Source organism: Habropoda laboriosa, unplaced genomic scaffold (genome assembly GCF_001263275.1).
Source record: "Habropoda laboriosa isolate 0110345459 unplaced genomic scaffold, ASM126327v1 scaffold207, whole genome shotgun sequence".
Lineage (NCBI taxonomy): Eukaryota > Metazoa > Arthropoda > Insecta > Hymenoptera > Apidae > Habropoda > Habropoda laboriosa.
The window spans coordinates 420,213-434,004 of record NW_017100397.1 but is presented as its reverse complement, the minus strand read 5'-3'; the positions used below and the strand labels follow the sequence as shown (position 1 = coordinate 434,004).

Below are 13,792 nucleotides of genomic sequence, written 5' to 3'. Positions count from 1 at the left end.
GTACGATCCCGGGTAGTCGACGCCGGTGCAAAGTATAATTCTCGTTCGCGACGAGTTCGTGTTTGCGGTAGTAAGGCCTATACGAAGCCAGTGGCTGTCTGTCGGCGGCGGTCGTGAAATCGCGTGCGGACAGAGAGCGTGGTCGACGAGGGCGTGTGAGAACCTGCTTGTGGGTAGATATCACGCGAGTATCGAGAGAGGAGCCGTCGGAGGAGAGTCGTGTTGTTTGCAGGGGCCGCGAAAACGCGTCGCGTACCCGGCTAGTTTAGTTTTAGCAAGATGGCGGAACTACAGGGAACCCCGGTCGCCCAAGACGCCCTGTCCGTAGCCCAGTTAGAGCTCGGTGGAAATCCGAACGCCTTGGCTTTGCGTAGGCCATTCGACCCTGTGGCACATGATCTCGACGCGACCTTCCGCCTTACGCGGTTCGCCGATCTGAAAGGATGAGGGTGTAAAGTCCCTCAGGAGGTTCTCGGGAAACTCCTTGAGGGACTGCAGGCCGACGATGGTAGCGCACAAGATCATGAGCATGCCCATTTTATGCACATGGCCATTCCACGCATTGGTGAGTAAATTGCAATCTTATTGCGCGCATGGCGTGTACACGAGGAACTATAATTTACGCCGACATGTTTGATTTTATGCCGCCGCGTTTTGGCTTCGTCATTTTTCACGAATTCGTGGTTCTCATTCATTACATTGAAACAAATATTGAAATATTCTTATGATTGAAATAATGGTCTATCGATGTTTTGAAAATTGTTTTTATTTGAAGAGATACTGTTGGAAAGCCGATCGCTGGTTGTGGAAAATTTTGCCGGCTAAAATTTTCCATACTTGATCGCACGTGATATGATACGCAGATAATGTATCCAGCTTGTATAATGTAGTACGTGTGGGAATTTGCCACCTGTTGTGAGAATTTTCGGTACTAGTAAAGAATTGTCGGAAATACCTAAGGCGCAAATATCGTGTTAGACGGCCCTATCATACCAGCAGCCATGTTATCTCCTCCCGCCCGATTTCTCCCACGCCACCGGAAATATGAGTGTTCTCAACTTCTTAAACTCCAATCGTATGTACGGTATACGTAACACCGGTATCTTTACACATGCAAACAAATTGTTTGTCAACAACTTTGTATTAATTTAATTAAAACGTGTCTCCAAATTTCGAAATATTTTTTTTTATTTAAGTGAAAATAATTTTATATTCAAAATAATTAATTTTTTTTTTTTATTCCAGGCATTGGCATGGATTCCTCCGTGACTCCACTGAGGCATGGAGGGCTAAGCTTGGTGCAGACCACAGACTTCTTCTATCCATTAGTAGATGATCCTTACATGATGGGTAAGATAGACACCATGATGTTTCAATAAAATCATTGCACCTCATCAGTTTATTTTTTATTTCACATTCATATGATTCTATCAATTAAAGTAGTACTTACATTTTTTTTTATTAAGGATAAAATTTGTTGTTTAACATCTTGTTTGACCACTGCTATTGGAGTACTTTTCCAGGTAAAATTGCTTGTGCAAATGTTATCAGCGATCTGTATGCCATGGGTGTCACGGAGTGTGACAACATGTTGATGTTGCTGGGAGTCAGTACAAAAATGACTGAGAAGGAACGGGACGTTGTTGTACCTTTGATCATGAGAGGATTCAAAGATTCTGCCTTGGAAGCTGGTACAACAGTGACAGGAGGACAGACAGTTGTTAATCCTTGGTGTACAATAGGTGGTGTTGCTTCTACTGTTTGTCAACCAAATGAATACATTGTGTATGTACTTTGTAATACATCATGTATAATCTTGATTCCATTTCTCTGCTGACAATTACTGTTTACACTCAGGCCAGACAATGCAGTTGTTGGTGATGTTCTTGTACTGACAAAACCTCTTGGGACTCAAGTTGCAGTCAATGCCCATCAGTGGTTGGACCAACCAGACCGCTGGAACAGAATCAAACTTGTGGTTAGTGAAGATGATGTGAGAAAAGCTTATCAGAGAGCAATGGACAGTATGGCTAGGCTTAACAGAATAGGTATATATTGAAATGTACAGTCTAAAAAAAGTATAAGTTAAAAAATAACGATAAATTTTTTTACTTTACAGCGGCTAGATTAATGCATAAATACAATGCTCATGGCGCAACAGATGTCACGGGATTCGGCCTCTTAGGACACGCACAAAATCTAGCTAAACATCAGAAAAATGAAGTCTCCTTTGTTATTCATAATTTACCTGTTATCGCTAAAATGGCAGCTGTGGCAAAAGCATGCGGTAACATGTTTCAACTCCTTCAAGGACATTCGGCAGAAACCAGCGGAGGGTTGCTTATTTGCCTACCTAGAGAACAGGTTTGTAATCGTTTGTGTTTTCAACTTTTTGTCCCAATCCTGCTAATACAGTAGGGTGTATTATTCATCGTTATATACTCTAAAGAATTGCAGGAAGAGAAAATAGAGAATCCTATATCAATTTGCAGTTCACAGCATCTTGGTGCAGTCAACTTTCTTACAATTATCTCATTTTTTACATTACATGCTGACGGAATTGTTTATTATTTTATGTTAAATTCCTATGGCTTACAAATGAATTTCAGGCTGCAGCATATTGTAAGGACATCGAGAAACAGGAGGGATACCAAGCGTGGATTATTGGTATCGTAGAAAAGGGAAATCGCACAGCCAGAATAATTGATAAACCACGAGTAATAGAAGTGCCAGCTAAAGAAAAAGACGGAGAACTTTGGTAAAGAATCGAGGATGTTTCGTGAAACTTTTCATTTACCTTCATGTATGTAGGAGATACCACACGCAACACAGAAAAAAACACGCATTTACATAAGCTGGACACTTATCATACCAGATTCAGAGCACTTACATGTGCACCAATATTACGAAGGGCTAACGAATTCTTAAGTCTTTTCGCTATAGATAAACTATCGATAATATATTCATAGCAGTTTTGATTATATTTTTTTGTTCCATGGGTTAAAGAAAAAAAAGGAAAACCAGATATAACAGTAATGATTTATACTTATGTGTTATCTTTATTGAAGTTTAATCTCAAGTTTTTAGCTTAAGAAGGTAAACGTTTCTGTCTTCTTTCTTGTTTTGTTTATTTCAATCTTTGTCGAAAGCTGAAGGGATATCACAGTGAAAATGTTTGTAAAATCTTCTTAGTGCTCTTCCTGACAGCTATGAACGCTTATTCAGAACAATTCGATAAAGAGAAAAAAAAAAAGGAAACATGGGGAAGCAATGGAATGAAGAAAAAGATGAGGAGGTTCGGCGTAGTCTTTCTAAGATTAAGACTAAATACGTATTAAGTAATAGCCCCAGGTAGCACTAGGCTCAGGCTAAGCTTCAACTGCATTTGATCAAACTTGCAATACGTTGAGTGACATTTGGGTGCTTAGTGTTAAATAAAGTGTGTTAGGGTGCACACAAATAAATTAGCTCGTGATTACAAAGACCTATAAATATATTTTAAGGAAGTATACAAAATATCACACAAAAGGAAAAGAAGAAAAAGGTTTTAACGATATATTGTACATTACTTTAATTCACAGATTTAATGGTATGAAACATTCGAATCATAGTTATATAGGTGCAAACAAAAATTTGTAAATGGAGACATTACTACCCCGTAGTATACAATGACAGGCTTTCAACGCCAACGAGGTTTCCACAATTTGTAATTTTGACCTATTGTTACATAGAATGCGTAAGATGTCCAAATGAGAAAGAAAAGAAGGCCTTTTATAGTTCTCTCGTTACATACGCTTTTGAAAATAATTATAAAAAGAAATATGAAATACAAGAAATCGAGCACAGGCCCTAATGTTGTATTACTTTTTCATATGAATAAAGTGCTACTTTGTCAATAAAAGCAATGTGTCAGAATTACCAAATTTTCCTTAAAAATTCCATATAAAATAATACGCTTAAATTATAATAAATGATTGCCGCCATAACTCGAAAAACACGAAACTAGGATATATCGCGTCATAAACGTATGCACACTTGCATATAACAGGGCAGCCAATAAGCAAAGCAGAAAAAACTAGGTCCTTTCATTTATTGGTTAATGAGTTATCTTGCTATCGTGGTTCACAGATTAACGTTATGTTTTAGAGAGTGTAGTTGCCACAGCATTCTCGCGTAAACCGTCGTTGAAAGAAAAAGTATAAAGTGAACTGTCGTAACAGAGGATCAACGTAAATAGTTGAGGTTTTCTGTATTTGGTGCTTCTCAAAGTGACGATTTAATGGTAGCGCTATCCACGTGGTTTTCCAAGGCTGCGGCCTTCAGGGCCGTGATACTAGGCGCCCCTGCTTCTGGCAAGGGCACTATGTCAGCCCGAATTGTCGAACATTTTAAGGTGGCTCACATATCTAGCGGTGACAAGTTACGACTTCATATGAACAGTAACACCGGTACGTTTTACAAACGATAAATCACGTTTGCTGTGTCACAACTCGTCATAAAGGGAAGGAAAAAACGATTAGAACTAATATCGATCACCCCTTATCTCTTCAGACTTGAAACCTCATTGCATATCATTTATTTCCAAAGGCAAACTTGTCAAAAACATTTTTCGGTTTTAGGTATATTGACGATATATAAAAATCTGCTTTAACCTCGAAAGTTGTCTTCGAGATGTTTTATTTCGTGCAAAACAGTTTGAAGAACGCTAGTTTCTTCGATATTCTCTAACCAGGTTAAGATTACCCTTGTTTACTGATCTCATATATACTCTCTACTCTATATCCTTTCAGTGCTAAATTTACACGACTCTGAATGAAAAGCGTACTTATTTATTTATAAGCATTCGCTCGAATATTTGGACTCATGCTCGGGAATTATATTGCAACATTATTTTCTTGCTAGATAGTATCGATTTCTATCGGTTGCTTTATCTTTTCGACTTACACGTATGTATAATGTAATAAGATATCGATATGTGAACTGAAAATTAATTCTGTACTTAAATATAAATTCCCTTGGTCATTTTAATCTAGCCAATATACGCATGAGTGTTATCGAAATTGGCTCGATTAACATGCACAAGTCACTTATGTATCTGCATTAATTTGTCCGTCATTCTTAATAAATTCATGAATGAAAAGTTATGTGAATTTTGCTTCTGCAAAATATTATGATTTATATAGATCGTTTCACACATCTAACCTAAAAAACGGGAATTAAATTCATTAAATTCCATTTAATTTACGACAGATCGCTGGAAAAAAGTTTCTATCACGGAGGCAGTTAATTGTACACGATTAGATCGCCCCTGGCTTCAATTTTGTTATTTTGCTTTTAGCAATCTGTTCGACTAATTATTTAGACAATAAGACAGACTATTTTATTTGTATATCGCACATATGTATTTATGCTTAAAACACTAACTTTTCTTTTGGTATACGAATCTCATAAACATAATCCTTATCGCTCGCTTCAAAGTCCGCAATAACATTAATTAAACGGATTAAATGACGACGTTATACAGTAAACGATTTTTGATAATATAGAATTGGGCAAAGCTGTCTCAAAATACGTGCTCTCCGGTAAATTCGTACCCGACGATGTAATGATTTCGATGATAAACAAAGAAATTGAATTGGTCGGTGATCAGAATTGGTTGCTGGATGGTGAGTAATTCAATAAAAATCAAAATATTTAATACTTTCTTATTTGTACTTAGATTATAAACGTGGCCAAGCTTGCGTACAACTAAATTCAAAATAAATAATTGGCATTGGTACAGGATTCCCAAGAACGTTAACGCAAGCGGAAAAATTGCAGAAAGAGCATCCGGTGAATCTCGTTTTATATCTCAACGTGCCTACTGAAGTGATACTGAACCGCGTAAAAAACAGGTGGGTTCACTTACCCAGTGGAAGAGTTTATAACGTTGGGTTCAACAGTCCTAAAGTGCCGGTAAGTTGGAACGGAAATCTCGACTGACGTTCAAACGTGTTTGTTGGCAGAGTGCCTGACAAAACGTTATAATTAGATCTCTCGTTCGATTTAGTAACCAATAAACCTTATTTTAGACGGTTTTTATATCTGCAAATCCTTTGAATGGCTTTAATTACTCTGGGTGATTAATAATTTTCGTTTGTGTCTTTTGAATAGGGTAAGGATGATGTAACTGGTGAACCATTGAGTAAAAGGGACGATGATAAGATAGAAATTGTACAGGAGAGATTGGAAAGGTATTCAAAGGCTACTGAACCAATTGTAACATTCTACACTAGCTTGGGAATACTAAATAGCTTTCAGGGTAACACCACCAATGAGTTGTGGCCACATGTGAAGGAGACTATCACAAAGTTTATGTCATAATTATAGATTGTTAGAGTATATCAATGTTTTCTAATGAAGTTAAGGAATTAGTTTGGGATAAAAAATAATTAATAGTAAATTACATGCTTACATTAGAAGAAAATAGAGTAAGGAGTTAGTATTACATGTGCATGCGCACAAATATTGATGAATTTAGTGAATGTATACAAAAGATGGAAAAGATTTATAGTATATATTTTTTCGGCGACTTTTATATATATGTATATGTAACAGTTGAAAGATAATTTGAATGCTTCGGATCGAGATATAGTACAAAGTATATTTCAATTCCTATCTACAATTTTTACTTGTTTTGTACATGATTTATTGGGATTGATAATAAATTCTCACTTTTGTATTTACATACGCTCCTTATATTGATCCGTTCGATTTGATAAAATAATTTCACGATTGTAAAAACATAAACTTTCGAACAATAATCTTTCTATGAGAATTAAGCAATTGTAAATACACTGATTTACGTGTAAGTTCTATTTGTCATATTTTATAGGTATCATTTACGAAACATTGTTGTATACTGTAATATGAAGGGATCAACGAAGTTAAAGACCGAATTTCAAGTCGGCAAGAGATATTTGTTGAGGCTTATATGATGCAAGTGTATTAATATATGACATATATTCTGTTTACATTGTTTTTAGATGAAGTTGAAAGATGTATTCGCGATTATAAAACAGGAAATAAACGTTGGAATACAATGCGTGTAGTTTTTTCCAATATTTATTTTTAACTGTACCGATATAAGAATTTTAACAATTTTTTTAATTGTGTACAGACCTTAAACAATATGAGTATAATATACATTATATATCATGCTCACATTTTCTTTTTTTCTCGTTCGAAAATTAAATCACAAGTAATAACGGTATCTTAATATTATACGTTTGTTAATCGCATGTTTCTTTCTTTCATAACATAAAACGTTATGCTGAACGCAATTTATATCGACGCGAAAACGCCCGAGAACTTAGTATAAGTTCGGTATAGTCACCAAAGCCGAAAATTAGTATATTAAATAAATAAATAATTTAGTATTGCATTATGTGGGGGAAACAGTAATGTTTAAATTAAACGGAGGCTTAAATGTTACGACAGGTAGATATGGTTGAATATATAGAATACGCGCCGGTTCTCGCGCACGCGCATCATTGACTCAAGGACAAAATGAAATATGCTCGTGTTGTATTCTGCGAGGGGAATCTAATATTGCTGCGTTACAAAATAAGTTATGTCAGGAACATTTCCGTAAGGAATTAAGAAATTTTTATAAAAATTACTCTTCATAGCAAAAATCGTCAACTTACGATCTACGCAAGTCTCGATGCGACCCCATCCATGAGAAGGAATAAATATCTCCTTGGTTTTTTGCGGTAATTCTAAGTCGTATTAAATGCTAAATTAATTTCTAATAATTAAATTTAAACGCAATAACTTCTTTTTCGAGATCAATAAACAAGGTAAAAAAAATTGTGCAACAATATACTGGAATAAAAAAAAAGCCGCGTTCAATTATGATCACAGAATATAATAACGATAATGCTTGTTCGAATCTATTAAACGCATTATCGTCAACGGAAAATATTTCATATATCTATTAATTCACATCAGTCGTTCAACGAGCATGTTGAGATCTCTAGATCATGTTGCGGCATAAATTCTTCTCCAGAAAATAATTATTCAAACTGTCTAAGAATGCAACGTTGCACTGCTAAGGTCATCAATTGGTTTCTTTTTTCTTGTACTTTTATGGACGAATGAACGGAGAATTATAATTAATGACGAACATTGTCACCACTCTCCAAAAACTATCCATGAATGCTTTTAAGTACATGATACTTTTTCTCCTTAATGTTTGTGATAAATATCTCACTGTAACAGTTCAAATTCTTCGCACTCGTCTAGATCGTCGTCATACGTTTCATTACTTGTAAAAGAGGTAGCAGGAGGAATTATGTTTTCTGCAATTTCAATTTTTTGACGGAGATCTCTTCCGCTCCCTTCGCAAAATAAAAACATTGGATAGTCGACTTTATCATCTTCTGGCACCAAATACTGCAATATCAAAAATAGATCATTGAATTGCCAAATTATCTACGGACTATAATTTAAACGTGACCTGTATGAGAATTGTTATACATACAGAGGGAGCAACCTCCATAAAGCTTGTAAATTGCATTTTGTTGTGAAAATAAAATCCCACACAACAGCTGGGATCCATTTTCGAGATTAACATTTTTCTTGGTGAAGTACAATGAAAACTCGTCAATGGAAAATTATCTTTTAATACATCAACAGTTTCTTGACAATAATGTGGGTCTAAATTAATTAATTTATCTTCCTGGAAACCAATAAAATAAAGCGAGTGCCGTGGCCGACCGCCAATAACTCCGATACAGGTATCTAATGTAAGTAAGTGTGTCAAGCAAGATGCATAAACTGGGTTTAATTTGTCAGCACCAAGCCTTAAAGGTACAAAAAGTATGAGAGATTTCCACTTGCCATTTGACATTTGACATACATTCTCTATATCCTGTAGATAAACTGTAAAAAAAATGATATAATTTAAAGTTAGAAGTTTAAGTCCTCTTGAATAGCTTTATTTTATCAAAATACAAGTAACACTGCTATCATATCACCTGTACAATCTTGAGCAACATAAACAGCCAAGTTACTGAATACTGGATCACGTTCTGCTGCCCGTTCTACTGCTTGGTTCAACAGATGAGCAACAGAGGAGGGTCCATACCAATCTCCTGCACGTTTTCCCCATAGAGCTCCCAAAGAAACAAGGGTATGTATAGAAAATGGAGATGTACGTTCTGGTAGATCTCCAAATGATTTAATAATTAATCTATGATTATATTCATCCAGTTTTTGTTGTTCTGTCTTCATTGGTTGGTCTGGATGCCACCGCCATTCTGTAGGAAAAGCATGTTATTGTACTGCAAAAATACATTGTACCTATATTATTAAAGCACTATTGGGTTACTAGTAGTATAATAACTGTACATATAAAGTATATTTATTTACAATTATTATATTGCAATGTATAACTAAAATAAATACAGAAAATAAGTGCCTCTTCCAAGAAAGTGACAGACTAATGCCTGTGCCAACATCATTTGGCCACTACGTAGCATACATCCCCAGCCACAATCAGTAGTAAATGTAGAACCATTCAATATAGGAAATTCTCTTCTATATGTTAACCAGAGACGTGATGCAAAATCCTTCTTAAATTCCTCTATACCATCCTCAAAGCTAATAGCATCCATTGCTAGAGATATCTCACTTCCAGTGTCTAATGCTTTCTCTGCCTCAGAAGTTTTCTCTAAAAACTCTTCTGGTTTCTTACGATAAATTTTGCCAAGTAAATATACTGGAGATTCTTTTGAGAAATTTGGTTTCACCACCTTGATGGTCCAGCCTTTGAATAAATCAAATTTCATTCAAACCTCTTCTACAGTAAAGATACATGAAGTGACTATGAATCTATATTACACTAACCATATTTTACATTATTCCACATAGACAATAGCTTTGTTTTGACTTTACTATCAACTTCCGTAGTAGCATTAGAATCATCCATGGGTATTCCATTGCTGCTGGCAGACAATTGAATGTTTGAAACACGATCCGTAGCAATCATCCCAGAGAACAGCCCAATGGTACTGTTACTAAAACCCCCTAAGAATAAAGTCATCTTTGTTACGTTAATTCGTCGAGTGTTTTTAAAGATTTTTAACCCCTAGGATCAAGCATACAAGAAAGGTCGGAAAGCGTATGGAAAAGATCAAATACGGTCTTTAACTGACTGTACAAACTTGGACGATAAAGGAAGTATGACTAATGGAAACGGAACACCGTTTTTCGCGACCATAAGTGGCAGAGAAAAGGTACGACTATTTGGCGATCTTTGCGCACGTCTGTCTCGCGTAGAATTCGACACTTACCTAACCTCTCCCTGGAGGGCTGCACCTGTCCATTCATGCCCAACAAGTAAATTTTAGAAAGCATGCACTCCAAGCGTTTAAGTACTGCACAAGGAAAAGAGTAATCACATTTTCGTAACCGCGTACGATTACGGTTACGCTGACATCGCAGTTGACCGCGATTTCATTGTGTCACGTTGAAACGACGGATTACCACTATTATCACAGAACAATCTAACACAATTATGCATCGGCCGATGCACGCGACAAACTCAGTACAAGGCCCATTACCAGCCTATCGTCAAATTTAACAAATTAAAATTTACATTTCCTCCAAAGTGAAATACCAGCTCCGTAAAACACTCTATGAAACAATTAGATTTCTTGAGGATGAGAATCGAGCTCGAAAATAAACGAAACAAGTAACACGACTGGGAGCAAACGAGCAAAAATAGTTTTAAAGACGCTCTGGCCGTGGCACTGTAAAGGACGCGTGTTTACAAAGAGCGTTGTGAAATTTAAAGCACCCGTTGAAAACGCAGCCAACGCCGTCTAGCGGTGAGATAGGATATGCCATATCCGTGCACTTGAGTGCATTAGATTGGTATGCAGGGATTCCGCTGACCATATCTGATATCGAAATGGCCGCATCTTATCAAAGAATACACAATACTTGAGAGGCCTTTAATCGTTTGAGTAAATAGTAGAAAAAATGGTCGATAATCATTCTCTTTGTATCGATATACGATTAGCACATTGTATTTTTACGAGTTAAATACGAGATAAAAAAAAAGTAGACATTGCAAACAGTTATTTTTCTAAGATACGTGCGGTATTTATTAATACAGCATGTACAGTTCTTTATTGCCGCTAATAATAACGCATCGTTTTTTATTTAATCGTTCCATATTCCGGTACCGCGAACGGATATAATTAGCTGATTCTTAGAGTGGATCCCATTTCATTAATTAACGCTCCTTCTGTTTCGAGAGGCTAACAAACGTTGCGCCGCTTTTACCCGGAATTAAAAAATCTCCCGGCAACGGTGCAGACCGTTTATTCAATAAAAACTGAACCCAGAGAGCCAGGGCTGCTCTGTTTAACGTATTCGAATTATTAATTAAGAGTTCGCCTCGTTTGAAATTTCCTTCCTGCCATTATCGTTCTGAGTCCACTCCATGAACCGCCCTCAAAAAAATGAAGAAAAAAATCAGTAACAAAAAAATTCAACGTCGTTATTACAACGAAGAAACCCTTGATTCCCTCCTACAGTCTCTCTCTTATTTAGATTTTTGAATCCTAATTGATTACCGGCCGAAGTGGGAAAACGATAATGGGACAATGGGAAAAAATGTCCGAGCCACGACAGCCACCAAGGGAGCAGGATTAATGGAGAAATAACGGAGCGCAACCAGGTACATTATCCCCTTTCATCGCGGTGTAATAATGCACTTTTGTCAGGATTGACCAACGGAGGGGAACGGAGAGGAACTGAGAGAGAAGAGAGTATCGCAGTGGTGGGGAGAAGGACAGCACGACAGAGGGAATGGAGGGCTTGAAGGAAGAGACAGAGATCACTACGATGTGCAGGACAGAAACAGAAACAGGGAGAACTGTCATGCGCGTCTTGTCACGGAATAACCAATGAGATACGCGTATCTCGGCTTTACCTCATTGATTACCACGTTCGCGCTCGTTCTAAATTTCACATTGTGACCGTTGTCGCGTAGCTGTTGCAAAATATGAATCCTGCTTGCCTCGTGCCCGGCATCACGGCTCGTACCAGGGGCAAGACTGATGGAAGGAAATGGAGCGGCGTGCCTGTCAGGACAATAATCCCTCTCCCCCTGGCTGTGTTGTACTAACAATAGCCGCCGGCAGGTCTATTGAAAGCTTCAGGGCAAATCTCTGACTAGGTGGAGGGGATTGGCTTTAATGTGAGGTAGTTGCAGGAAGGGCGAGGAGGGATTGCGTTTCCCTAAAGCTGGCCCGTCGTATCTAAGTATACGTATGTATACATATATATCTACATGTATATATATGCATATAGATATACGTATATCCAGGTATGTGATGCTGCTAATAAAAGCCGATGCAATACTAGAAAATCAACAAAGCAGCACACATAGCCAGTGATAATTATGTGTACAATAAAAATAACTCGTTATTGTTTTGACGAGTTGATGGGAGGGGGTGGAGAGTGACAAGGGTTCGAGGGATGGTGAGACGGAAATTAGGTCATGCAAGAATATCGACGGACCGACGTAATCACGGTGTGCACAGCTCGAATAAGGACATTAACGAGCCACGCTCCTCTCCCTTTAAGATCCTTTTTATTCGGTGGTGTGGGGTGTCGCTAGGGAGTAAGTCACGTTTACCGGCGATCGATCTGCCATCTCACGGTGCGCTGATCGAACTCGCGGATCGATGGAAGGGAGGTTAGTTCCGAATCGATGCCGCATGTGGTTATGTTTGGAAATCGTGGAATTTCAACAGAATTGGTTATGGATCATGACATGCACTGATAATTCCTCCAGTGAAATGTATTTTTGTTCGATGTTCAGTGAGCGTGGCTAGTTTTGCGCGATATTAGCCAGCAAAGTCGATAAATCGAGCCGACTTCCGATTGCGGAAACGCGGATGCCGGCACGCGAATTAAAAGTCTATCTGGATCGATGGGTCTCGATTGAACTGCTAATTACTCGAGGGATTTCGACTGGCCGAATTATTTCAACGAATTGTTGGAATTTCGTGTTAGTGAATATGTAGGGAATGATTACTACGTTGTTGGTTTAAAGACGAGTCGAAAATATAGTTCCATAAATATTATTAGGACATCCACTGGTGTTGGTGCAAGAAGAGATGTTTGATCTAGATTATACATATTTCGTCACTTTTATTACCTCGTATCTCAGAAAATATGACGCAAGATTTTAAACTGGATAATAATTCTTCAAGGCCTTGGTAATTTCGTAATGATTTTTCAAGCTGTAACGTTCTAGAATAATAATCTAACCTAACCTATTACATCACCGCTTGTCATTCTGTCAACTACGTTTGTTAAGCCTGCATCTTGTGCGTGTATACGATAAAATAAATCACTTTTATCCAAAAGTATTTAATCATAATTATTCCTAAATACTGCAACTGATTCGACTAATACGGGGTTCCATTATTCTTGCAAATACAGTGGCAAGATTTGTGCCGACGGAACAACGGGAGTGGCAGCCGGAAGGAAAATAAATTGATCGCGAAGTACACGGTCCACGCAAAATCGCGCGAAAAGTGAGGGTGGGGGGATCTGTATGAATAAGTGCTGAGAGTTAAAACAAACTCGCGAAACTCGTCCAGCCAGGGAGCGATTGATTAATACCTGGCACAGCTGTTCATGGGAGCGGGCCAGTGAAAAACCGCTCGGCGCGTAAGGGGTCGTGAAAGATTGGCAAAGTTTGCGGAAACTTCGACTGCTCAAATTC

The 13,792-nt window shown here is 37.6% G+C and overlaps 3 protein-coding genes across 3 annotated transcripts; 2 read left to right on the top strand and 1 right to left on the bottom strand.

Annotated features, from left to right (window-relative positions):
* Window positions 1-279: 279 nt before the first annotated feature.
* On the top strand, window positions 280-2,912 carry LOC108575153 (selenide, water dikinase). The gene is made up of 6 exons (XM_017937877.1): window positions 280-565; window positions 1,246-1,350; window positions 1,524-1,785; window positions 1,858-2,048; window positions 2,120-2,364; window positions 2,610-2,912. Exons 1-6 carry the CDS (start codon window positions 280-282, stop codon window positions 2,760-2,762), a joined length of 1,242 nt encoding a protein of 413 aa, XP_017793366.1. The 3' UTR covers window positions 2,763-2,912.
* Window positions 2,913-4,140: 1,228 nt separating this feature from the next.
* LOC108575217 (GTP:AMP phosphotransferase AK3, mitochondrial) lies at window positions 4,141-6,390 on the top strand. Its single transcript, XM_017937958.1, has 4 exons — window positions 4,141-4,448; window positions 5,547-5,666; window positions 5,783-5,955; window positions 6,154-6,390. Exons 1-4 carry the CDS (start codon window positions 4,280-4,282, stop codon window positions 6,361-6,363), a joined length of 672 nt encoding a protein of 223 aa, XP_017793447.1. The 5' UTR covers window positions 4,141-4,279; the 3' UTR covers window positions 6,364-6,390.
* A 1,840-nt stretch (window positions 6,391-8,230) lies between these two features.
* Window positions 8,231-10,536, bottom strand: LOC108575215 (cysteine protease ATG4C). The gene is made up of 6 exons (XM_017937956.1): window positions 10,338-10,536; window positions 9,892-10,071; window positions 9,464-9,811; window positions 9,021-9,302; window positions 8,525-8,925; window positions 8,231-8,436 (listed from the first exon to the last, which is right to left on the bottom strand). Exons 1-6 carry the CDS (start codon window positions 10,399-10,401, stop codon window positions 8,251-8,253), a joined length of 1,461 nt encoding a protein of 486 aa, XP_017793445.1. The 5' UTR covers window positions 10,402-10,536; the 3' UTR covers window positions 8,231-8,250.
* Between the last annotated feature and the right edge of the window lie 3,256 nt (window positions 10,537-13,792).